The sequence below is a fragment of the Gambusia affinis genome, linkage group LG14 (assembly GCF_019740435.1).
Source record: "Gambusia affinis linkage group LG14, SWU_Gaff_1.0, whole genome shotgun sequence".
NCBI lineage: Eukaryota > Metazoa > Chordata > Actinopteri > Cyprinodontiformes > Poeciliidae > Gambusia > Gambusia affinis.
Window position 1 is genome coordinate 18,485,036 of NC_057881.1, and position 25,562 is coordinate 18,510,597.

Genomic DNA, 25,562 nt, shown 5'->3' on the forward strand with positions numbered 1-25,562 from the left:
CAGTTGGCTAAATTTTCCTTCTGATTTTTCTTCTCTTGCACAGGCACGGTTCATGGTCTCATTATATCGGCCTACATTGCCTCCTCGTCTCTTTTTCCTGCTCTTCCCTGCACCGATCCCCTCTATTCATATAAACGGAGCTCAGTCTCACTGGTTTGTGGCTACAGGGCCGTCGTCCTACATTACATTGTCATATACCGTACTAACGACGGAATTAAACTCTGGACACTGATACTTTAAGGGAAATTGGAGCTTTTCAACTGGTTCTGACTTTGACTGTTTTTTATTTTAGTAGATGTGATGTAAATATACAGTAAAAAGTGCAATTTTTTCTAATCTTTTAAAAACCTCTTAATTGTCACAAGGACACAGGTTTGCTCTTGAATCCATCAACCTATAAGTAATTTGGGGATGATAGTTGAGAGGTTAAGTTATTCCTTAGCTGAAAGCATTCAATAATACATGATGTACTGTTTGCAGATTTATTTTACATCACATAAAATTCCAATAAAACAAAATGAAGTTCATCCTTTTAAGATGAAGAAGGTTTACCATGAATGCACTGTATGTTTTCATGCCGGGAATGGTTGAAATCTCTAATAAAAATCTGAACTTGTTTTATTAAAAGCCGTTGTGCACCAACATCATGAAATATCAAGAGGGGGAAATACATGCAAAGAGAGATATTCTAGGTGCAAAAGTTTGACTCTGCACAGCTTGGCGAGCCTTCTGCTAATAGCCAAATTAGAGCCGTAGAAGCTTTAATGACACTTGGCAGTGTTGTACTTATGTCTTGCTATAATTACAGAAGTGCTAGATTCAGCATCAACAGCTTGAAAAGGAGATTCTTGAAGCAAAACCATTTTATACGCGACAATCACCAGGGAATGAAAGATTTCACACTGCATGGATAAAACACTATGAACAAACACGACTAGACAACAGCCTTTCTTCCGCATGCATTTTACATCTGCACTGATCTTTGCTTCTTCCAGTGACCTATTTCATGCAGATGCAAAGTGTAACTGTGTCTATTTAGCTCAAAACCAAAGATAACAGGAGTTGCAACGCCAGGAGCTCAGTGTCTGGAGGATTAAAATGTGCTGTGAGTACGCATCAGGACCAGAGGGAAATGCTGAGTGATGCAGCTCTCAGAGCATCCTCTTAGTCTGCATGGCTGTGAGAGAGCATGTTTTTCAATGTTAGCATCAAAAGCCTACGCTGTCAGTCAGTTTTATAGAGCTAATAAGCTGATACTTCAAGCCAGCTGTCACGGGAAAGAAGCTGATTAGCAGTAAGTGACAACCAGAAGCCTCATTTTTCATCACACTGTCACTTGCATGAATTGTTGGGAGCGTGTGAACTTAAAATAAATGGCCTTTCAGGACCCAAACTAGGATTCCCAGTCCTGTGTGCATGTGATGCTAACATTACACCAATCGGGTAAGGATATGTGTGATTACCTCGTCGTCGTCTGCGTCGTAGTGGGCGTACTGCTGCTCCAGGAGTTCTCTCTGCCTCCTCTCCTGCTCCAAGGTCTGCTGGATGAGCGTGGCCACCTCACTCTGCTGACCTGGGCGCTCTCGGCCAATCACAAAGCTGCGTGGGCAAGCATTGTTAAGTAACACAATATAACACGACGCGATACAATATAATATGGAATGGGAGATGTGGACTTAAAGTTTTACCAGAGTATTTTGTGATAATATTGCGATAACGGTAAAAGTGACGATAAGAACTACTTAGTGTGTCTCTTGTTGTTAAATGTATGGCAGTGACAACATGACACAGCAGCCATAGAGCCACAAACTTAGATATTGCTCTTCAAAAATTTGCAACAGGCTTCTTTAGGACACCAATCACAAAACACAGTTTGATTGGTATCACCAGAACACCCACGGTAACTGTGTTTAACCATATTTTCAAATTAATCCAGATTTATTGATGTTTTCATTGACCATTCTGACAATATGGACAGTTTTGGGAAGTTTAGATGTCATTACTTTTGTTATTTATTGTTATAATAAAGCAGAACCTTCATCATAAAATGACATTTATCACAATAAATGATAAACAATACAATAAATGCCCACCCATATAATATAATATAATATAATATAATATAATATAATATAATATAATATAATATAATATAATATAATATAATATAATATAATATAATATAATATAATATAATATAATATAATATAATATAATATAATATAATATAATGTTGGTTCTCTAAAAAGAACAAACAAGAATACATACATTTCAAAATAACCATACCATATATGATGTCACAATAGGCAAGTGTGGATTATTGTTTAAGGTTTTATCTTGATTATGTAACAATTTAGAGCAAAAAATAAAAGCAAAACAAAACAGAAAATGTGATCTTGAAATACTGTCATATAGGGGATAAATATTCTGTAAGTTGAGTTTGATCTACCTGATCAGTAGCTGCAACTCAGCTCCTTTTAGCTAAACAAGGAAACCCTGGAGATACATTTGACAATTTCTGATAGTGTTTGCGGTGAATATGTAAGGAGACGCGCATGTCGAGTGCCGGTGACCTGGATCGTGTTGTGTTTTTGTACAGGCAGGCAAGGCAACAACAGCAGTCAACGAGAGAGAAACAGAGGCCCAAAGCCGAATAGCAATGACAGCGATATTTGCTGACGTATCAGGGCAAGGCCAGGGGACTGGATGTGCATAATAATGTGCGAAGCCAGTCAGCACAGCAGGGCAGCCAGCTATTAGCCTGGCAGGGATTTAAACCAAAGAAGAAAAAAAACAAAAAACAGACAGTGCCTCTGTAGGGACACAGAAAATTTCCAACTCAAATCTTCAATATGAAAAACAACGACCCTTCTAAAGTTTGGGTTTTGGCTCCCAGATTGTAGGAAGTCGCATGTTCCTCAGCTTAAACCTTTTGATTCACCGCAGGCGTCGTTTCTGCAAATCAGGCGAAAAATGTCATTATCTCCAATTTCTTTTTCTCTCCTTACAGCCAACACAATAGGCCAATAATTAAAGCTAAATGTTGAAGACAGCAGGGTCCAAATGTCCGTGTGCATGTGTGAGCGAGGTCCAATCTGTGCGCGTGAGAGAGGGAGAAAGGAACGGGAATTCAAGATAGGACCCAATCAAGTGAATTCATTTCCCCCGAGCTTGTTCAGATTTTTCTAAGGGCTGGTAGGAAAAGGGCTTGCGCTCTAGCAGAGAGGCACACTTGATCTACATGTAAAGGAACAACTGAAGGACAGGGCATGGAGAAGGGAGAGAAAAATCTACAGTGATTGAAAGGGCACTGGAACAGTGCGGCCCTTCACGGACAGCGAGGGGACGTCTGAGGAGGAGATGACCTGGAAACAGGCTCTCTCCACGTGCGAGTGGAGTTTGTCTCGGTTTGTAGCTGCCTCCTCCTGCTCTGACACAACCAGACAGGGTGCTGGATTAGCTGAACTGCACACGCTGCCAGAAATGATTTATTTCTGCACTCCAATTAAAGCAAGGAGGGCTCTAACATAATAGAATATCATGGTGTTGGCTGAATAGAAGATACTGCAGATGTGTTCCTTCAAATAAATGTCTAGCACTCCTTCGATATTATCCAAAATATAGTAAAATACGTCCACTTGGCAAAAATGTGTTTTTCCCATGTCGACAATTAGGCAATGAGGTCTTTGTAATACTAAATAGAAACTTTTTTTTTTCCATTGAGCTAAATCTGGAAAAATAAATAAATAAATCAGGTTTGAAAACTGTTTTAAAAAAAAAAATACAGAAGAATTTTCTTCCTCTGCAGCGTGCAGTTGTGCATTTTATTACAACCACTTTCTGTTAGAAATGCCACCTGTTTTGCAACTACATTTACACTACATTTTACTTGTAATCAATCAAGCAAGGAGAGGCTCTGTCTAATACCTGGATGAGTCGCTGCTGAAAATCGGGGTTGCACTTAGCTAAAAAGGAAAATCTGGGACGTTTGGCCACGAAACCTCTGGTGATCAGACAACGTGAGGGAAGCATTTACCGAGGAGGAGGAGTGAGTGAGATGTGATGGAGGAAGATTGAATATTGAGTGCGAGTGAGGAGGTGGCAGCAAGAGTCGAATCTGGTCAGAAATAACACAGGGGAGTGAGAGACAGAAATAACCTGCTCTAACTTGTCAACGTAACATCTACATTCTGGTTTTAAATATCACGATTTGCTGCCTGAGTGACGGAGGAACTCGGAGTTACAGTTTGAACATATGCATGCTTTTTTGTTCTTCACTTGTTAATCTCTTCATTTTTGTGGCCAGCATAGATGGGCAGATGATAGATGTTAACCTTTTCAAGGCTGCCTCACCGACACACACACACACGCACACGCACGCACACACACACGCACGCACGCACGCATCCTGCTGTGTGGAAAAACTCCACTGTCAATATTAGTTCAGCAAACAGCATCTGCTGGGACAGCATTGTGTTGTGACACTAGTGGACATGTCTTCAGGTTTTCTATCAGGGCTGCATTTCCACAACGTAATGCATCTTTTGACATTTCTGCCTTATTGGAATATAAATAGAGGTGAAAAACCTGATCAATTCATTGGTTATTTAACCGCAACACCGACAGCTCTCCAGATGTTAGTGCATCTACAGTTTCAAGAGAGAAAATTCTTTGTGTGAATCATAAAGCAAACTAGACGTCTTCAACTATGACTTGCAAAAGCAGTGCGTCTGACTTTTCTTTGGACGTTTGAGTCAAAGGGACAAAAGAAATGAGAGGAAGGGAGGTTAGAAACCACAGTGAATGTTGAAAAAACACTAAGCAAACCAAAGGAGAATAAAAAACAAGAATCAGTTGGAGGCTGGTATGGCAGGCGGTTGCCAAGGACAGCTTGAGCTTTTCAAATCAAAGCCTTCCTGCCATGCTTTGAGTGTTGGTGTGTGTGTGCGCATGCGTGCGTGCGTGCGTGTGTTTCTCACAGCGAGTATGGCGACTTGAGGGGCGGCTTTGTGATTTCTGCACCATGACAGCAGGGCTAAAGGAATTCAGAGCTGCAGCGTTCAGACGCCTGCCGGTCGTGGGCAATTTTAAAACATTTCAAATCTAAATGTGTCTTGTTGAATCAAAGCAGGCTGCCATTTTCTTTTATTAAACATGAAAATGGATCAGTCACAGATATATCATAAAGTGAAGTTTTCCCCTAGGCCCTTAATCACTGAATTTTGCTTGTACAACAAAAAAATAAAATAAAATAAAAAAATTGCTTTTTTAAGTTTCTGTTCACATTTTTCAGATAGATAGTATTTTTCTATTTTTCAGATTTTTTTTATGCTTCTGAAAAACACTTGTTATTTAAGTTAGCTATGGCTAATTCAGGCTTTAAGGCATGTACCTAATGAGCAAAGAGGCACACCATAAGATTTTGGATCAAATCTGACCTCAGCCAATTTCTGAAATATGCTTAAAAGATGCCAGGAAACCAATCGGTTTGTGAAGTTTTAGCAGTAAGATTGGCCAGATACTCAACCAGAAATATTCTAGAATATTGCTCTCATTATGAAAAGTGTGTATTCTCCCTTTAACTTGCTACGTGACATTTCACCGACAATCGGTAAGGGTGTATGTAAGTTCATGTATATAACTTTGACAGTTTGGAAAAGAAAAAAATGCACAACAAATTTAAATTTGGACTCCCTGTTAATGTTCATAAGAGCTGAATCTCCTATTTGTTTTAGGGGTTATTCAGGCGTTACATGAATTGATTTTTTTTGTTGTTGTTTATTTGTTTTCCCCATTGTTAAAGCAAGGATTGTTTGCGAAGGTGAGCTTACATGTGGAAACCACAGAAAGAAATTGATAACTTAGTGCCGTGCAATCAACAATATTTCTGCTTCTTACATCTTATTTTAAACAGAAAATCCAAATACAATACAAACCTGAATAGAAAGTTTTCCCTAGCAAACAGGGTTTTATATATGGTTTAAGAAAGTCATATATATCTTTTAGGCTTAACACAAATTCACAAGAACCAAACTTATCTGGAAGTGAGTTTTTCTTACCGAACGACTCCTGACGTGTTCCTCAGGACTGAAGCGGCAAAGCTCTGGGTCACACCCACCAGACTGGTCCCATCCACTTCCACAATCTGGTCATTCACCTTGATCCTGACAGGCACAAGCAGAGGCATCAGGCAACACCGGGCTCTGACGAAATGAGCCTGAGAAGTTTGCTTAATTTTCCCTCATTGATTTCATGTTCACTGACCCATGTCATACATGTTCAAATCATTTTTATAAAGTGCAACACGGCTGCTTCAGAAAACGTTCGCCAAGGGAACTTCCCATTCCTGCAATTCCTCTTTTCCTCAGGAGACGGAAAAGATGAGGCTAAAAGAAAAAAAAAAAAGCAATCTACGGAGGCTAACAAGGATGCAGAGGCCAGGCAGTCTTTCGCCTCGGGCTACATAGTAAATAAAGAAATACAAATTAAAGCTCACAAAATTCCTTGACCTGAAACTGAAATATAGATTATAAAAAAAGAATTTAGTGCCAGGGAAGTTGCAAGGAAAGCCATTTTAATGAATAGTCCTGGTAACTATTCAGCTCACTTGAAAGTGTTTCTTTTTTGAAAACTATTATTATAAATCCTCAGTGTCTTAAAGGTACAGAATATAATTTTTTCTCTTATGCAACAAAGAAACTCTTACTGAATGCATCCTCGTTATCATATCAATCCAAGTGCGTTTTGTTTGTTTTATTAAATAGTTCCTAAGAGCTTCTTGACTTGATTATTTTTTTTATGGCTTGATTATGCTTTGACAGAAATGGAGGCAAACATTATATGTAACGCTGTCATGTGTACTTTAAAACAATTGCACCAATGCTTCATCATAAAGTCATGAAATATTCGTTTTAGAGTAACGCTGAGATGTCCTTTCAAACTAAAACACAGCAAACTCCTTTAAGGTTTTGCTGCAAGTTCATTCAGCAATAATTTTCAGTTTCTCTCCAAGTCTGCCACATAAGTCCACCGAGAATGCAGCAGCTAACAACAGGGATTTAGTATGACTGTGACAGCTACAGCGTCCAGCTGAGCCGTGTCATATGGAGGTAAAGAAACCCAGCGGTTCTGCAGGCAGACTTGTCTGTCACAATCTCACACACTTTTATTCCCTTCTTATTGTTTTTTTTTTTACTTCCCTGCTCTAAAGAAATATCTCTGCGACTTTGTGCAGCTGAGGCCGCTTTGCATCGAACTGTCAAATTAATACAGAAGTAAAAAAAAACAAAAAACATAAGATTGTAAATAAAGTGACAGTTCAAAAAAAAATGCCAGTTGATTGCAATCAAAGCAAGATCATACGTTGTTGATAGATATTGTGGATCCCGATCCCTCTTTTATGCTCATGCTAAAATGACTGTGATACTTTCCAGTACTTTTGAAATACTGACTTTTAATCAAAAAAGGCATAGTAAATAATTATTCTGAGTTGTGGCACAATGCTAATTATCAGATAAATTGCGACGGCAGTCCTCTCCAATTAATGAGGCCAAGCTACCGATATGCTCTGAATCTCACTGTGATTTAAACATGTTTATTCTAATGCCGTGCACAAAACATATCTTAGCATTTTTTTTCCAGTTTCCTTTGAAATCACCTCGCCAGACTACACTGCTGATCAAAATAATCTTTTCATTTTATGCAGATGTCGTCTGAAGGACGAACCTGTTAGATCAAAGTGAGGTGCTCTTTTTCAGTTCGATTGTGACGGTTCTGGTTCTGAAAGCTGAGACGTGCTCATTGTTGAATTCATCCTTCATTTTTCACTTTCCCCCCAGTAGATTTGAGGAGGCAGCAGGACTCAGAACCAGTCCGTAAAATCCCTTTCTTTACACTTCTGAGAAACTGAACAGGTCTTGAGCGATATTGCACCTCGCTTCCTGAGCGGTACGGCACAGGTCGGCGCAATTTTGTCTGTTTCCACTATAAAAGTGGCCCTTACCACACCAATCCTGGGTAGCGCATGATTAGGAGAGCTAGTGGCATCACACAACACAGTCCAATGGTTGGGTGACAGAAAATCATCCCTGCTTGCGATAAGTGTCAAAGTTTGACCTGGAAATTTTTTATATTTGAAGCTCGGCATCTCAGCAAAAACCATGAGCTTGTCGTGAATTGAAAATGGGGGTCGAGAGGTTTTTGTTCAAGGAGTTTGCAAGAGCCACTTCCGCCCATCCATTGAAGTAAATCTATGGGCCAGTCGCCAAATACAGACTATGAGAGAAAGTCAACAGAACTGTTTGTTTTCCAAAGAACCTGCACAACTGGAGAATGCAGTATTCCACATAAGCAAGTGTAGGTATTTTGATGAGCAATGGACAATGCAGCCACAATGAAAAAACAGCAGTAATCAAACATAAAAACTCCCAACGGTTCCAAATATTTTCAGCGAACATCAACCCAACGTTATCTCGATTGAATAAACAGTGGAGAGCGATTGATTTCACAGTCTAGTCAGAAGAAGGCTCCGATCTACAAGAACACAAAAAATGCATTCGTGCACAAACACAGCCTTCCCACTGTCTTTTCCACTTTTTCTTTCCACTTTTCTCCTTTCTCCGAGTCGCCTGAACTGCCACGTTGGGGTGAATCAAATTTTCCTCCCCGCTAAAAAGCAGCTTCTCCTCTGCTCCTCTGCTCGGCTTCTCTCTCTGCTCGCTGCACTTTGAGCTAATCTCACTGTCGTGTTCTGGAAAACTGCAACTGAGGCTGCTGCTTAAAGGGTTACATCAATCCCAGAACAAAAACACGCCCACCACTAACACCTTGAGAGCGTCAGAATCCAGACTTCGGAGCGCTCCACGCTCTCGTGCAGCAGCGAGCGGTTCAGCCTATCAATGTTTTAATCAGTTCAGAGGGAACAGGAACCACATCAACACACTGATGGGGGGGAAGCTTGCGGTTTCTAGGCAGAAATCACAGCCTCCCTGCTGAGAGGCTGTCATATTCTGTATTCCTGGCTCAGTGCTTGCTCTCCACTGTTCACGCTCAGATGCACCATCCAGAGATAGAAAGAGAAACGCACTGTGAAGATGGGAGAACGGGGATTCTGTTTAAAACTTTTACAGAGGAACTCTACGCCCTAATGCAATATCTCTGTCAAATGATATACCTACAGCACAAACACATCTACGTCCCCGTATAAGAACCTCGTGTCTCAGCAGATCTAATCCGAACCCCTGCTGATAAATCTGACAAGGACAGAGCGCGACCGAGTGCACAGGAGAGAGAGACTGAGTGTGGAGGTGGGCTGGCAGAAACAGCAACAACAAAAAAGAAAAAAACCTCTTCAACAGCTGGGAGATTTATTTTATTTTCCTCAAGAATTTGATCTTCAGTAGAATCTTTGCTTGAGATTTGTCACGATTTGTTGGGTTGCAACCACAATATTTTGTACATGTTATCTGAAATTTATGTGATGGAGGAAAAATTTACGTTGTTTTTAAAAATTTTTGCTTTCCGACCCGCTTTACTTCGACATCCATGAGTAAAGTCACAGTGGCAGTATAAAAATGTGATTGTCAAACATGCGAAAAGAAAAACATCGCTGTTCAGCACGTCCCACAACCAAACACAGTGGTGGCAGCATCATGCTGTTGAGATATTTTATTTTAGTAGGGAGCAGAAAGCTGGATGGAGCTAAACGAAGGGAAATCAGAATAAACCTGTATAGGAGGCTGCAAAAGAGAAGAAACTGAGGCGGAGGACACTAAATGTAAAGCCAGAGCTACAATGGAATAATTTAGATCACATATATGTCATTTAGACTGGCCCAGCTAAAGTACATACAGACTTTTATCCAAATCAGCAAGACTTAAAACTGCGATATAAACTGTGATACCATGCAAAACCTCTACAGATATGCAACACTGGCAGAAATATGCAGCAGCTATGTGCCACTCTGTGCTTGTCTATCACAGAGTCCCAATAAATATACTGAAATTTGTGTTTGCGGTACGAACAAAATCTGAACATGTTGAAGGGGCACGAATACTTTTGCACTGCACTAAAGTTGGCAACATGAGCACAGCTCTCACCTGCTGTCTCTCTCGGCAGCTCCACCCTCGATGACGGTCTTCACGAAGATGCCCAGTTTCTCCAAGCCAGCATCAGCGCCGACGCCCATCCCGATGATACTGATCCCAAGGCCGTCTTCATCTGGACACACGTGTTCATTTCGAGATGCATTCACGTGGAATTCAGCAAAAACTTGCCTTTTTTTTTTTTTTTTTTTTTTTTCCATCAACAGAATCAGCTTGGAACTAATCCAAAAAAAAAACAAAAAAAAAAACTTTAGGAGGATACGTGAAAATATTGTTCAATGAAGGCATTTAAACATCAATAATTCATTGGTTAGGAGTCGAAAGAGACATTTACGTTCAAGCATCTTCACGGGAAAATAAGAACTTGGCTGGATGAGAACTTCTTCCAACCCCCTTCTTTAATGAATTATTTACAAGCTGTTCGCGTTGCATAACAGTTAGTCAATGGAGGAATCCTACAACGTTCTCGGTTTCTGGGCAATTGCGATCTGCATCGTGGGGAAATGCATCAGCAGAACAAGACAAGTGGAAAAATAAGCCGGGGAGCCGATGACGCATTCTTCATAAATGCATGCATGCAGGGGAATCTCCGTGCTTTTCTTGAACAACTAGGAATATTTCTAGTACGTACACTACGCTAGCGACGTGAATACTGTTAATAATAGAAAGCATCCCGATGGCAACCCTTGTGTGTGCGTCTCTCAGGTGTAATGAGTAGCTGAAAGACCGGTTTTCTCATTAAGACGTTCTTTCCCACCTTTCTCCAGCTCCACGGGGAAGAGTTCCAGTTTCTCCACCCTCTTCTCCAGCTCGTACTCCGCCGAGGAGGCCACAGGATCCACTTCCTCGTTACGTCGGTCGTAGTCCTCGTTGGAGTAGGTGTTGAACACCTAAAAAAAAAAAAAAAGAAAGAAAAGAAAGATTTATGACAGCCGTTACGGGTCATGCAAATATGTACCAGTGCTTTATTGCATTTTCAAATGTAACATGTGGAATATAAATAAATAAATATATATATATATATATTTATATATATATATATATATATATATATATATATATATATATGTATATATATATATATATATCCACACCACCAGGATATACAGCACGGACATTGGGATGTCATTCGGACTAGAGAAATGTGGTCGGATGGTTACAAAGAGAGGGAAGGTCATCCGCACAGAAGGTATCTCACTCCCAGAAGGAACAATAGCAGACATAGAGGAAGGTTACAAATACCTGGGAATATCACAAGCAAATGGCAACCTTGATGAGATCACAAGAAAAAGAGCCACAACCAAATACCTCCAACGAATAAGACAAGTCCTGAGAAGCCAGCTCAATGGCAAGAACAAGATCCGTGCAATAAACAGCTATGCCCTACCAGTAATCAGGTACCCTGCAGGAATAATTAGCTGGCCAAAGGAGGAGATACAGGCCACAGATGTTAAGACCCGGAAACTACTAACAATGTATGGAGGGTTCCACCCCAAATCCAGCACCCTGAGACTCTACACGAACCGCAAAGAAGGAGGCAGAGGACTAGTGAGTGTGAGAACCACTATCCAAGACGAGACATCCAAGATCCATAGATACATCAGGGACAAAGCCTCAACAGACAATGTGCTCAGTGAATGTCTCAAACAATGGGGAACAGAACCTGAGGTGCCGGAGGAACCATCATGGGAGGACAAGCCCCTGCATGGGATGTACCACCGCAACAACCAAGTGGCTGACATCAGAAAGTCCTACCAATGGCTGGAAAAAGCTGGACTGAAGGACAGCACAGAGGCCCTCATCATGGCCGCCCAGGAACAGGCCCTAAACACCAGAGCAATTGAGGCCCAGATCTACCACACCAGACAAGACCCAAGGTGTAGGTTGTGCAAGGAGGCCCCTGAGACAGTCCAACACATAACAGCAGGGTGCAAGATACTGGCAGGGAAAGAATACATGGAACGACACAACCAAGTGGCAGGCATAGTGTACAGAAACATCTGTGCAGAATATGGACTGGAACCCCCAAGATCAAAGTGGGAAACACCCCCGAAGGTAGTGGAGAATGACCGAGCTAAGATCCTGTGGGACTTCCAGATCCAGACAGACAAAATGGTGAGGGCGAACCAACCAGACATAGTCGTGGTGGATAAACAACAGAGGAAAGCCGTTGTGGTGGATGTGGCAATACCAAGTGACTGCAACATCAGGAAAAAGGAGCATGAAAAACTAGAGAAATACCAGGGCCTAAGGGAGGAACTGGAGAGGGCCTGGAAGGTGAAGACCACAGTGGTGCCTGTGGTCATCGGGACCCTCGGGGCAGTCACCCCCAAACTGGAACAGTGGCTACAACAGATCCCAGGAGCAACATCAGACATCTCAGTCCAGAAATGTGCAGTCCTAGGCACAGCCAAGATACTGCGCAGAACCCTCAAGCTCCCAGGCCTCTGGTAGAGGACCCGAGCTAAGAGGAAGAAGAATCACCACCCGCGGTGGGTGAGAAGGGAATTTTTTATATATATATATATATATATATATATATATATATATATATCGTATGGTTGAGAATATCGCAGCAAATCTCTTCAGCTCGAACAATAAAACGATGCGATTGAAAGAGTTCCTACACATTTTTCATGTCAAGATGTCAGACTTTTCCAGACCAAAATTTACTGTTTAATAGACCTGTTAGCCGATTTTTAAACTGCAAAATAGCTTAAACGACAAATGGATTGATCTCATATTTATACACACTCTCCTAGATTTCACAGGAACCCTGTATTAAAGTTGTAATAATTCAACTTCTTAACACACTGAAATATTACAGCAACATTAACCAGCCACAACAACAACAACACAACAACACAACAACAACAACAACAACAACAACAAAACAAGCTAAAGTGTAGAGGAACATGGTAGGGCAATGGATCACGTTTGTCCTTCTCCCCCAGTCAGCTGTCACTTCACATCTCATTCTTCCTGCGAGCTGCGCTCCGCAACAAGCAGGAAGGGTGAGACGCAGAGGGGGCAAAGCTGTGCACCGACTGACTCGAGCCTATCACGGTGCTTTGCAGCGAGCTGTCTCCTAATTCTGAAGATCGAAGTAAATGGCTGTGCAAATTGTTCGAGCAAACAGATAAACATGCCAGGCGATGTTTGCATGTCACTGATCGTGTCCATGACGTGAATCGCAGCCCGCACCCACTTGAACTGCGGCCGCTTTTATTAAAATTGGTGGCACCCGCCCTACGGTGCCGTCTCCTTGTAAACAAGGATTTTTACAAAGAGCTAACCAACCGGTCGCGGCTTCGTGACGTCAATCATTAAGAGTTATTTAGAACGCTGCTGAGGGGATCAATAAGGCATCATGTTGCAGCACCTGCATTGATTAAACCCGGAGGCCAAATTTTGACTTGGCTCCTTGGGATGTGTGAGGAAGGATGGAGTGCGAGCTCGGCAAAGCAGCCAAAGCGAGCGCCTGTTTTCTGAAACACTGACAAATAACAGGGCTCCAGACGTTATGTTTCCACATGTCTTTTCTTTAGCAGATTTATGGCTAATATTACTACAAAGCAAACACGCAACAAACTGCAAGGTCTAAAAACGGGGCCGTGTTTTGAGACAGTAGCTGCGCGTGCAGCCAGTGAGTAGAGTGGCTTGGCGTGCCGCTCCCAGGGTTGGTTTCTATTCCGTCCTCTGTGTGATCCAGAGTGAGCGACATCCTTGACCTCCCTGCCATCAATAATTCAATGGGTTCAACAGCCCCGCATTCATAACACTTCCATGCAAGCAGGATGCATGTAAAGGAAGTCTCACACAGTCACCAGCACAATCCCACACATAACAGTAGACAAAAAGAAGGTATTAAATGCACCTAAAAACAAGCAGAAAGTATTACGTTTACATACAATCAAAGCTGACGGTAGAGTGATACATTTATTTTGAAGTATTTGGAAGAGTCAAGAAAATGTTTCCTTTTAACAGCTGTTAAGCATGGTGAGGGCAGCATGGTGTGTAGGGTCTTTTTCATGACATGTACTGGCGCATGATTTTAAAACAGCTCTTTACAAAATAAATAAGACAGTGAAGACAGAAGGTCACATCCAACTTCTTCAACTTTACATCTAGATTGTTAAAACGTGCGCAAAAATGGGTAGAAACGAATCCAAACTGGAACTAGAATTGGTCAAGAGGACTAAGACTAGCCTTCTGGAAAGACAATGATTTCAACACTTTTGAAATATTCTGTACTTTCAAAATCAAGTCTCTGGAAGAAAACCAACAATTATGTCAAAAGAGTCAATCAAATATCCAGGAAGTGTCAGAGATGAATCTTGATTAAGGACATTTAACCAATATTATTGGGCTTTTCTGCACATATTTGAGTCTCTGTGTATAATATTGAACATATTTGGATTGTAGAAAATAAAAAACATAAAAAATTTAATCTTGTCCTTCCAATTCTTGTTTTAAAGGGTTAGAGTTAGAAGTTAGAATTTAAAGTCATTTGTTGTATAATTAATCCACTCTTTAAAACAATGTTAAAACACATTTTTCTAAAAAAAAAAAAACAAATCTGTATGACATCCTTGCTAATGGTGGCTGTAAGTAAAACTTCCAGCAAGCAATTTGCACATATTTGCTTCTAACAGAGAGAAGTCACCATAAACAGGTGTCGCGCCAGGTCTCAGTCCTCACCACAACCTTAAAATGAACACCGACACACACGCGGACACGCACACACACAAGCAGGCTGCTGACAAATGCTAACCCCAGCACTTGTACTGTCATAGACATCCATTGCCGCTGTAGGCAGTCAGGGCATTCCCTAATGGCCTCCCTAAGTCACTGTGTGCTGTCTGCAAACACATTACCATGTGGATAGCCCACTTGAGAGAGAAGAGGAGGTCATGAAGGAAGATAAGGACAGACGAGGGTGGATCTGTGAGGGAAGGCAAGGAGAGATTAAGTGGTTTGGGGTGCAGTGATGGAGAAAAATGGGGGGAGCGGGATGGACAAAACATTCAGAAACAGATGTGGAGAAAAGGCTAAGGACGAAGAGGAAAAGTGCCGATGACTCAGAGAGCGACAAGGTAAATGAAACTGTACGCGCAAGGGAAATAAAGAATTGAAAAGTGGAAAGGGATTCGGACTGCGCCGACAAAGAGGAAGTGTTTACCCACGAGACAACGACATCTGATAGTGTAACTAGCGGCACGTCTCCATCCTGCCAAACGCAGACCAATATCCTAGAAAGAGCCGACCCAGCATGGTCAGCGTGGTCAGTCGATGATGTAAAAATCACATCTCCAAAAATCTAAAACAGGATTTAAAACACTTCCTAAAACAACAAGTCCACTGTCCTTCTGTCTAGAAGCCACGACTGTAATACTAACATCCGGCCTCACAAGAATGAACAAGAACCTGCTGGGTGTTTTGAGCGACTGGAACTGCTTCGTTTTAAAGGACACTCTCTTCCTGACCTTGAGCTGGGCCAATTACCATACTGGTCCAACAGAACCACTGACGACCTCATTTACATTTTATTGAAAACAGACCCATAAACAGCCAAGAATTTTGATCTGTAATAATAGTGTTGCACTTAACTGCAGTAAAATTAGCTCGATAAACCAATAGATCAGTAGGCAGACAGACAGACAGACAGACAGACCGACAGACAGACAGACAGACAGACAGACAGACAGACAGACCGACAGACAGACAGACAGACAGACAGACAGACAGACAGACCGACAGACAGACAGATGTATAAAAGCTACTACCATAAATAAATACACCACAAACAGTAAAAACACATGTTGTACACTAGCACCACAATAAAATCAAAATACACATATAAACCCGTAGTGCACATTCTTGGATGTATTCCAGCAAGTAAACACCATTGGTGAGACACCATTGACTAAAGTGTGGCATGAAAATGCTTGGGTGTGCATGTGGGTGTGTGTATATTATGATTTTGCATATTTAAGATGCCATACAAGTTGGTTGTATATTACACAATGACATCCACCTATCAAAAGGACCAAATTTAACAGGTCATGTATGATATCTGACCAGCAAATTTATCTAGTAAAAGAGCGCTTTTGGTTTAAAAAAAATAGGGAAGTAACACTTTGACTTGGGAGGTGCTTCAGTGTGACGGTACTTAACCGTGGCGGTATGAGGGGATGCTGCTGCCCGCTGCTTTTATTACCACAGAGAGGGGAGGAACGAGAGCCAGTACAGACATGTAGTTGGTAACTTTTAGTGGGACAGCTGTGAGGCAGACTGTTCAGGTCTACTGCTTGCTGCTAATGGCTATACTTAAAAGGAGAAGCATTTTAAATGTCGATAAATTACGTGCATATATTAGTTAGTATAGGTAGTAAATATATCACACTCCCCCGTGTAATAACTTAAATCTTTTTTACATCATGTTCATATTTCAAAAACAAACAAGAGGCAGCCCGACTTTACATGCGTTACTACTGGCCCAAAATCTGACAGGTTCACTAAGCAAATTTTTTCCTGCGTCACTATTTTGGCAAGTGTGGTCCATTTCCATTAACCTTTTAACCACTGGTATCTGTTATTAACTGAGTGAAAGGAAGACCACAAACATCTACACAGCTTCATTTACTTTCAGGCACAGCAGGGTGTTCCCTGGGAATACTCGACTGTAATCCAGTTTCTAGCGAAGAGGCTTTAGTCGACTTAAACGCGCCGCTCTACCGCTGAACCGAAAAAGTCTCTTGGAGGGTTTACCACAACACAAGGTCATTTACATATTAATGTATTCATGTGCTCTTGCTGCAATCCTTCAAGCTTTGGAAGTGACTTTGTGTCCAAACACTAACCCATTTTCAGAAGGTAATTATTTGCGCAGTATGGTTCTATTAGTTCTTGTTCAGCTTAGCTTTTCTGACTACCCAGAGATTGACATATATTCCCTTGCAAAAGTCTTCATGCCCCTTTAGATTTTCCACATTTTGTCACAGTACAACTACAAACAACACAAAGTACTGTTTATTAATTAAGTAGAAGGAACAGCTCGTATGGTTTTAACAATATTTTATACACAAAAGTCTGAAAAGCGGCATTGCATTGACGTTAGCCTACTGGGTCAGTAATTTAGGATAACAGCTAAAATGATTTGGCTCTACTAGTGCTGTATATCAAGTGATTTTGTCCATTCAAGCTCATTCAGATTGTTTGGTGAGAACAATAAACGTCAATATTCGTCTCGGCTCAGCTTCTCAATTGAATCTAAGTCTGGATTTGCACTTGACCATTATAACTCTTGAATATGCTTCGATGTAAACCATTCCAGTCTAGTTCCAACTTTTAAAGCACCTAAAAGGATGTTTTGATTGATGCTCCTACATTTAACTCTATCTTTCTTACCATCCAGTCTGCACAGGCTACCTAAAAAGGAATTCCCAAAATATGAAGCTGCCACCACACTTCACACTTATCTGTTTAATTCCACTCCATGTTAAATCCCAAGGAAATCCAGGCGTCTTTGGGACAGATTTGTCACGTTTAAGTGTGAATACCTTTGCCAGAAACTGCATGGTCAAGCTACTTTTGCATAGGCCGATCTGACTTCTAAGTCAGCAGCTGAAAACATGGTAAACCTGTCATCACGTTACACCGTAGTTGTAATATAGAGTCACCTATTAATCCAACCTGCATATATTTTTTGGGGGGGAGGGGTAGGAAGAGAACCAATCAATCTGGGAAAATCCAGGTTTTCACAAGACATGAAAATCTTTAACCAGAACGGCTCAATCTGAAACTAGACATGCAACCTGCTGGCTGTTTGGCTTAAGATGATCACCATTACAGGGGACAAAATACATCTTAACATATGCTCATTTTGTATCTTAATTTATTGTAACTATAAAGTGAACTTCTTTTTGTTTTATTATATCATTTTGTTATTGTTCTTCATATCTTTATTCCAGAAATAGAACAATAAAAATCATATGTTGCACTTTGCATCTCATTGGAAGCTAATACATTTTATTGAGAAATTTCCGCCTCCCCTTTCTATTTGACAAGGTTCACATTATTTTCATACACAACACTTGGATCAACGCTCCCGACTCCAGAAATCCTTGAAAATCCACATGCTGTGAAAAGCTTCAACTGTAAATATGGCAGCTGGGTTCAGCAGTTCCACTTGAACAGACCAGCTTGTTACTGGAGCTGCTGCGGCACAGCAGACGTCTAGAAAGCTGCAATTTTAGCCCAGCACCTCTTTCTGTTCCTTTGTTTGAATATACATGGACAGTACCTAGCAACAGTACTCATACAACTTGACATTTTCACATTACAATGGAAAAATTGCATGCTATATATATATGCTTTCAAAGAAATGACAAATACAAATCGGAAAAGCGTGTTTATGTTCTCAGGTCCTGCAATCCTGTGGAGGACCAGCTTTGTTACGATTACAACTAGAAATCCCTTTGCGGTTCGTTCCTACTGGCTTTGCACATCAAAACACCAAAATTGTTGCCAAATCTTCACAGGAAAAAGCTGAATTCAGTCAGACCGAAAAGAGGACATCACTTTTTAAGAGTTACCACTCTCTTTTGGAGTTAGGTCTGCACTTTACGGTTTGATCTAACCCGTTCTATTGTAGCTCTGATTGTAGGCTTGATGTTGTTGTCCTCAGTCTCATATTTTGTAGCCTTTAACAAATTTCTTTGAGGTTCCCTCTAAATAACTTGCGGCAAACTTCAAACAGAACTTCTGCTTATGATTTACTTCGCAAGGCTTGTTGCACTGGATTTTAATTAGAGCACCAGCGTAAAAGGGGGCTGAACACAAACATGTGACACGTTTTCAGACTGAACGACACTACAAAATTATGCGCCAATATGTGTTGCTCTGTCGCACGCAATTACAATAAGAACAGGTGAAACGTTGAAATTGAAATGTGACAAAACGGGAGAAATGGTCTGATGGCAACAGGTCTTAGTAAAAATAATAGGACTGCAACGCACTTCAATTCCAAAATACACAATATTCCCAGTTAACAAAGCTTCCAAAGGCAAAAATGTTGAATGCAGTTGCTCTTGAACAGACCGGCTTCTCTTTTTCTTTTTTTTTCACAGTCTGGAAGAGATTGATTTTAGTCATGAGGTACAGGCTTATTGATGCCTGTGGATGTTGCTGCAGCAGAGTCCTGGGCAGCTTGATTTCAGAGAAGAGCCGCTCTACGTCTTTACACACACATACAGGAAACTCATTTCTTGGAGGAGAGCATTTACATTTATGTAAATGTCATTAATAAAAAGGGAATTGTGAGCCACGCATGTCTTCTGAAGGAAATACAGTCTGATTTGAGTTTAAAATGCTGTTCTGATGGTTCAAAGTGCTAAATTTTTCATTTTATTAACTATTTATACATGCTGAATCATGACAGAGGTTGAAGCTTTGCTGACGAGCATCTCTGCTTAGCTGTGAAGTGCTGCAGCTGCAGGGTTCCTGTGATGGACAACGATGAGCCGGAGGAGAAAGCTGTTCAGCAGAGAGAGAGAAACGACAAGAGAAACAAATACTCAAAAGAGATAAGAGATGAGATGGAGAGAAGGTGGACTATGAATTAAAAAAACAAAACAGAACAAAACAAAAAAAAAAACAGAGCAGCAGTAAATAAGGGGCAGGCAAAATCCAGAGGGACAGGCAGAGAAACAAAATGACTCATGAACCGGAGGAGCAGGAGACAGTAAGGCTACTGAAGAGTGAAACGAGCAATAAGAGAGAAAATAAAGAAAATGAAAAGAAGAAAAATAACAGAGCGAGCGGCTGAAGACTGGATGAGGCCAGGAGTAATTTGCTCCAGGGTTGTCTGAGTCCCTGCCTAAGAAGTCACGGCATGGTGCCCGTTCCCTGCAAATAGCCTCTGATGGTATTAAACTGGGTCTTTGCTGTATTGGTGCCAAGGCTGTCGCCTTCCAGACAGTGGGACGCAGTCCGGCGCAACGAGAGGCAGGAAAACCCAGGAGAAGTGGTGCTGCAGCACAAGCCCAACAAACAGTGGATTAACTACACACTACACACACACAAACAGGGTCCGTTCTGGTGCAACAGCTCAGCACATTTGCATTTCATTACCTCTACCTGTGACCACCCACACACACACACACACACACACACACACAGTAGCTTGGGAGCTGACAGGTGCTGAAGAGAGTGTCTGGATTCTGAGGGAAGGAGGCATTTGCTGATGACGGCAATAACAGACAGAGATTGACAGCTATGAAGATGCTCAGATGGGAGGAAGAGAATGTGAGAAAAGAGAGGAACCGAGCGAAACGTCCGCTCTACACTCCTGCATTGGGACGAATGTGAGAACAGGGGAATTTAGAGTCCCATCAAGGTCAGCTCGTCTGTCATCTTGAGACACATCATTTCTCTATCCTCATCTGAAGATTAAAAAAAAATTATTTTTTTTACCACATCAGATTGATTTTCATTCAGTACAGTTTATTTATGTAAGTCGATGATTTAAAATGAACAAAGAGTGCTGGCGGAAATGTAATTAAAACTCAATGTGTTTCAATCTTATTTTATTTTGACCTAAAAGCTGATTTCTAGCTATTTCACAATTCGACTGGGTGACATGATTCCCACTAACAAACAACCTACAAGAGATAATTAGATAAACTGTCTTTTATCAAATGGTCAAAATAAATTATATATGTCTGGATAAGAAGTAAAATATCATTTAAGTTGCAGCAGCAGAGGACCACTTTTTATTTTTGCTTGCAAGAGTTTTCACGTGCCCCATGAACTCTTTCACGTTTTCTCAAGCTACAACTACAAACGTCTGTGTGTTTATGTGATAACCTCACACAACGTAGTCCCAGTTCAAAATTAGTCAGGAGTTGATATCTGAAAAGTGTGGCAAACATTTCGTTTTTATCAGGATCTCCCGGTGATTTTTAAAGGAAGATTGGAAAAAAAGCAATCTGGTGTTGAAAGAGAAGGGTGGAGGAAATCTAACAGAGCCCACTGCCCTAAAGAAATGCACCTCCGGTGTGAAACGTGGCAAATAGCATCCTGATGCTGTGGGGATCTTCTTCGTTCACCAGGGACAGGGAAATTCAGTACAGCCAGGGAAAGATGGCTTAAGCTAAATAGAGGACAATCCTGGATGGAATCGTGTTAGAGGGTTCTGAAGACTTGAGACTGGGTCAGAGGTTTCGTACAGTCAAAGCTACATGGGAATGGCTTAGATCCCAGGACAGTCATTGATTAGAATGGAGCAGTGAAAGCCCATAAAACTGAGAATCTGCCAAGAATTAAAATCACTCAGTTCGGTCTGACTGAGCCATTTTTTTTGCCAGGAAATGGAAATTTCTTTCCCATTTTAGTAGGAATAGGAAAGAAATTTCCTATTCCTTTTGTATGCAACGCAGCACTACCTGGTAGAGGCCTACCCCAAAAAGCTTTAAAATTTTGTCTGATTGGAACTATTCTACAAATATGTGTATGTTTTAATGCATTCTATTTTGTTTTTAATTATTCAATTCTCTTTATAGCCAAGGAAAAACTGGATAAATTCCAAATTATTTTACTTTTGATTCACTGTCAAAAATGACAGAACAGCAGAAGCCTAGTGTGCTTTTTTTTAATGTTATTCACCACAGGTAGGACCACTTCATATTTGTAGTGGTGGGCACTGGAAGATTGGTCAAGTCAGAGGCTGACGTACAACACCTGACCAGCCACAAAAAGCACAAGGTCCATCTCCTCTTTCCTGGATGATTAAAAATGTATGCCCAGTGGAGGATCGGGTGGCCCCGAAACAAGAAAACAAAAACACAACTGCATTAAAATTAGAGTGAGTAGGATCCATGTACAAATACAGGCATTATCTGAGTCAAAAGTTGTAAGCATCAGAGGAAAAAAAAAAAAGGAAAAAATAAAAATGCTTCAGAGCTGTAGCTCTTCCTTTTCCTGCATCTGAAAGGAGGATCGTTATAGGAAAAACCCAACATCTAATAGGTTGTTTTCAATAAACTTTTCATCACCGCTGAGTTTTACTGCTGGATAATAAAATACTTCTCAGCCAAATTTTTTTTTTTTCAATTTTTCACACAGGCAACTTTATAGCACTGTAAAAACAGTGTCACTTTGAATGAATAGAAAATAGAAAAATTAATAGGCACCAATTAATTACTGTAAATGTGCAGGACATTGACATTAAAATGAATTTAGCGAAAGAGTCCAGCACTTATTAAAGCAGGCCAATGATGATTAATGGGTGATGATTAATACTAATAAAAACATTCGCAACATTAACAACTGCACAATATTTTCTGTTACAGTCTTATAGAGTGTATTATTATTATTATTATTATTATTATTATTATTATTATTATTATTATTATTATTATTATTATATATTAATAAAATAACTTTTTTGTGTGTGAACCTTTACACATGTAAAGGTTGTTTCTATTCTATTCATTCTATTCAAGGTTAACTCTCTAGTTACTCTAAATTGCCCAGAGGTGTGTGTATTTGTATGTATGGGTGCTTGTTTTGTGTGTGCATGTACTCCCCTGCAATAGACTGGTGACCTATCCAGATTGTACATTGCCTGTCACCTACAGACTAGTGGAGACAGACCCCAGGCCCAGAGGGAAAACATGCAGACTCGCTGACAGAACTGACTGACAGGTTCTGGCTTGCAGGCTCCACAAACACTGCAACCAGCTAAGGGTCCAAATAATCTTGTTTTCTCCAGAAGATTTTCCAAAAATATTTCATAGTTTGTAATCCACGTCGAATGTAATTCCGTATATCTGCATCCAGAAATGCGGGCTGTCCTAAAGTGGAGTAATCCCGTCCACCAGAAAGCAAAGTTGGAGGCCAGAGTTGCTGGCCACAGCTCATCTAATCTGAGTCGGCCTTTACATGACTGTATTAAGTCACGCTCCACATAAGGATGCTTTGGAGTCCCACATGGTCGCACATCAAAATAAATAATAAAATAAGATAAAAATCTGTAGAATGAACTTTTGCGCACAAGAGGAAAAGGAAGAACAGACACTGGCTCAGCCAAGGGGCTTCTCTGCCACGTCCTGAACCGAAGGCACATAAAAGAGTTTCCAAATCCTCAAGAGAAATAACCACCTCTTAATGCCTGACAAGTCTGTGGAGTGGGACTGAGTGAATGTGAGCTGGGATTGTGTCTGTTGTGTTGGCATGAGCAACTCTCTTTCATCCTTTACCAAATGCAGTCGTTAAAACTTTTTGTGTTTCCCTCATGGTCCTGTTACACCCAAAGAGAAGCGGAAAACAATAGATAGATGAATAAATATGGATAGTCAACAAAACCCTTCTATACCTCAAATCAATTTGGCCAGAACAAACACCCGTCTACATTCAGGAAACCTTTGCTACGTAGGGGTGGCGGTTAAATATCACTTTGATCACCGGTCTGACCTCAGATCCATCCGACTCAGGATTGCAGTGATGATACAGCAGCAGAAACTAATGGACATCGCCTCTGTGTGTATGATCATTGAGATCAGAGTAGAGCGGGGCGATTACAGAGCCACTTCAGTGGCCATTTAACTGCTGCCCCACTCATCACATCTATTTAATTCTATTAAGATACTGCAGTATCGCAACTAATGAAGCCACAGTGGCTCTAAAGGCACAAAACGGTTATGAAAAAAGTGAAAACCACTCATGCAGAAGGAGAGAACCCAACGGTTGATTGACACAGCAGAGTTGCAGAGACCCAAGATGTCCGACTGATGTACAGTAAAAGAGAAGAGGCAAGGCAGCAACAAGTGACGGTTGTAGCTTTTAGGTTGTAGACACAACCAAGGTCGGTGCGTGATAAATTCAGATCACACATTAGGTTCTCAGCATCGGATAAGCTGAACACAACGCGTTCTGACAACAGCGCATTAAATGTGTGATAGAGGACCAAATCAACTTTAATGCCCGCGCTTTAATCTGTTGGCCACACGCTGAACAAGTGAACGGATGTCGGGGATAAACCCTGCAGTTTCAATTAGTATGAGACCCGACTCTTCTCCGTTGGTTGCTGCCGCTTGGTATGGCAGACAACCGCTGCGTCTGCTGGCTCAAAGCGGTCACTTCTTAGTGGGTCAGCGAGGACGTAAAAAGCTGTGATTTACATCCAACGAAGCAGCTCAGCATGTATTTACAGAGAACGAGGTCAACTTTGACCCAGATGGTGCAAGTAGTCTGATGTTTAGCAGATATGGTATTTGTCATGTTCAAAGTGACGTATCTGTCACGAGCTCAGAAAATCTGACGTTGAAGCAGCTGGACAGAATTTGACCCCGTGGAGAATTAAGTCAAAGGAACATCTGCGGTATTTTATTCTAGGCCAAGTTTGGGAAAGAAGGCTGTCTGGAAACTATTTTCGGATGCTGATTGGGGAAAAGTTCCACATTTAGATGAAACTGCGAAGACACCTTGAATCCACTGTAATTGTCATGCCCAGCCACTGTGTGGCGCTGTGATCTTATTATGGTGTCGAAACTCATATGAGCTTTTGACCCTTAGCTTTGACCTAATTTAAGAAAACAGTAGCCTGTCTTCGTCTTCGACGTACCAAGAGCTCATGTGACACATATAATGTATTTTTATCAGATGTGTTAAGCACAGACAGCACAATGCTATCCGCCACTGGTTTTGTTATCTGCCCGTGCATGCAGGTGAACGTTCTGCTGTAGTGTTCCCGAAATGTTTCACCCTAAGACCTGGTTTGAGAAAGTGCCGCCGTTGGAGACTATGATAACTGAAGAGATGTAAACAAGCAGCTGGACCGCAACAAAAAAAAGGTTATCGTTTCACTAATGAACAGCACTGTGTAAATGGAGAGGTTAGAGCAAATAGATTCAGTTTCTGTTTAAACAGTGTTGCCAGACTCAAGAAGACTAAAAAAAAACCTTTACTCAACCTACTACAGACAATCTTATTGATAGCAGATAATCTTAGAAAAGAGAAGACAAAGTAAGTGTTCTCAAATGTGATCACCGTCTTTCTGCGCCCAACTTAAAAGCTTTGTGATTAATCGAGTTTACAATAATTTAATAATTTTACAAAGAAGGAGAAATACATTGCATAAGAATTAAGTCTTGATCAGAATTATGTAACAGAATTTCGAAACCATCTACAGTCTCTACCCACTGGGGTCAAGCTGGACTCGTGCTGAGGGCTGAGAAAATAGCTTTGTGTCTTTCACCATAAAGACGAACAAAAGACAGAACCCTGTTTGTTCCTCATGTGCTGAGAGCAGAGGGGGAGTGTAATGAAGAGGTGGGTGGGGTGCATGTCTAATTGGTTGTGAGTTTGCTTGTGGGGTTGGGGCAGCAGCCCTATTGAATATTCAATATGATGAATGAGCGTCCGGGCTTTTCATAGAAAAACAGAAGCCTTGAAACG

The 25,562-nt window shown here is 41.0% G+C and overlaps 1 protein-coding gene across 5 annotated transcripts in view; it reads right to left on the reverse strand.

Moving 5' to 3' along the window:
- Positions 1-25,562, reverse strand: part of ppp1r9a (protein phosphatase 1, regulatory subunit 9A) — a 54,346-nt gene that overhangs the window by 16,568 nt on the left and 12,216 nt on the right. For all 5 annotated transcript variants that reach the window (XM_044137900.1, XM_044137897.1, XM_044137898.1 and 2 more), the window contains exons 3-6: positions 10,861-10,993; positions 10,098-10,218; positions 6,060-6,164; positions 1,464-1,599 (exon numbers count right to left, since the gene is read on the reverse strand). In XM_044137900.1, the coding sequence (XP_043993835.1) occupies positions 1,464-1,599; positions 6,060-6,164; positions 10,098-10,218; positions 10,861-10,993 (495 nt within the window). The remainder of the gene's footprint in view (positions 1-1,463; positions 1,600-6,059; positions 6,165-10,097; positions 10,219-10,860; positions 10,994-25,562) is intronic.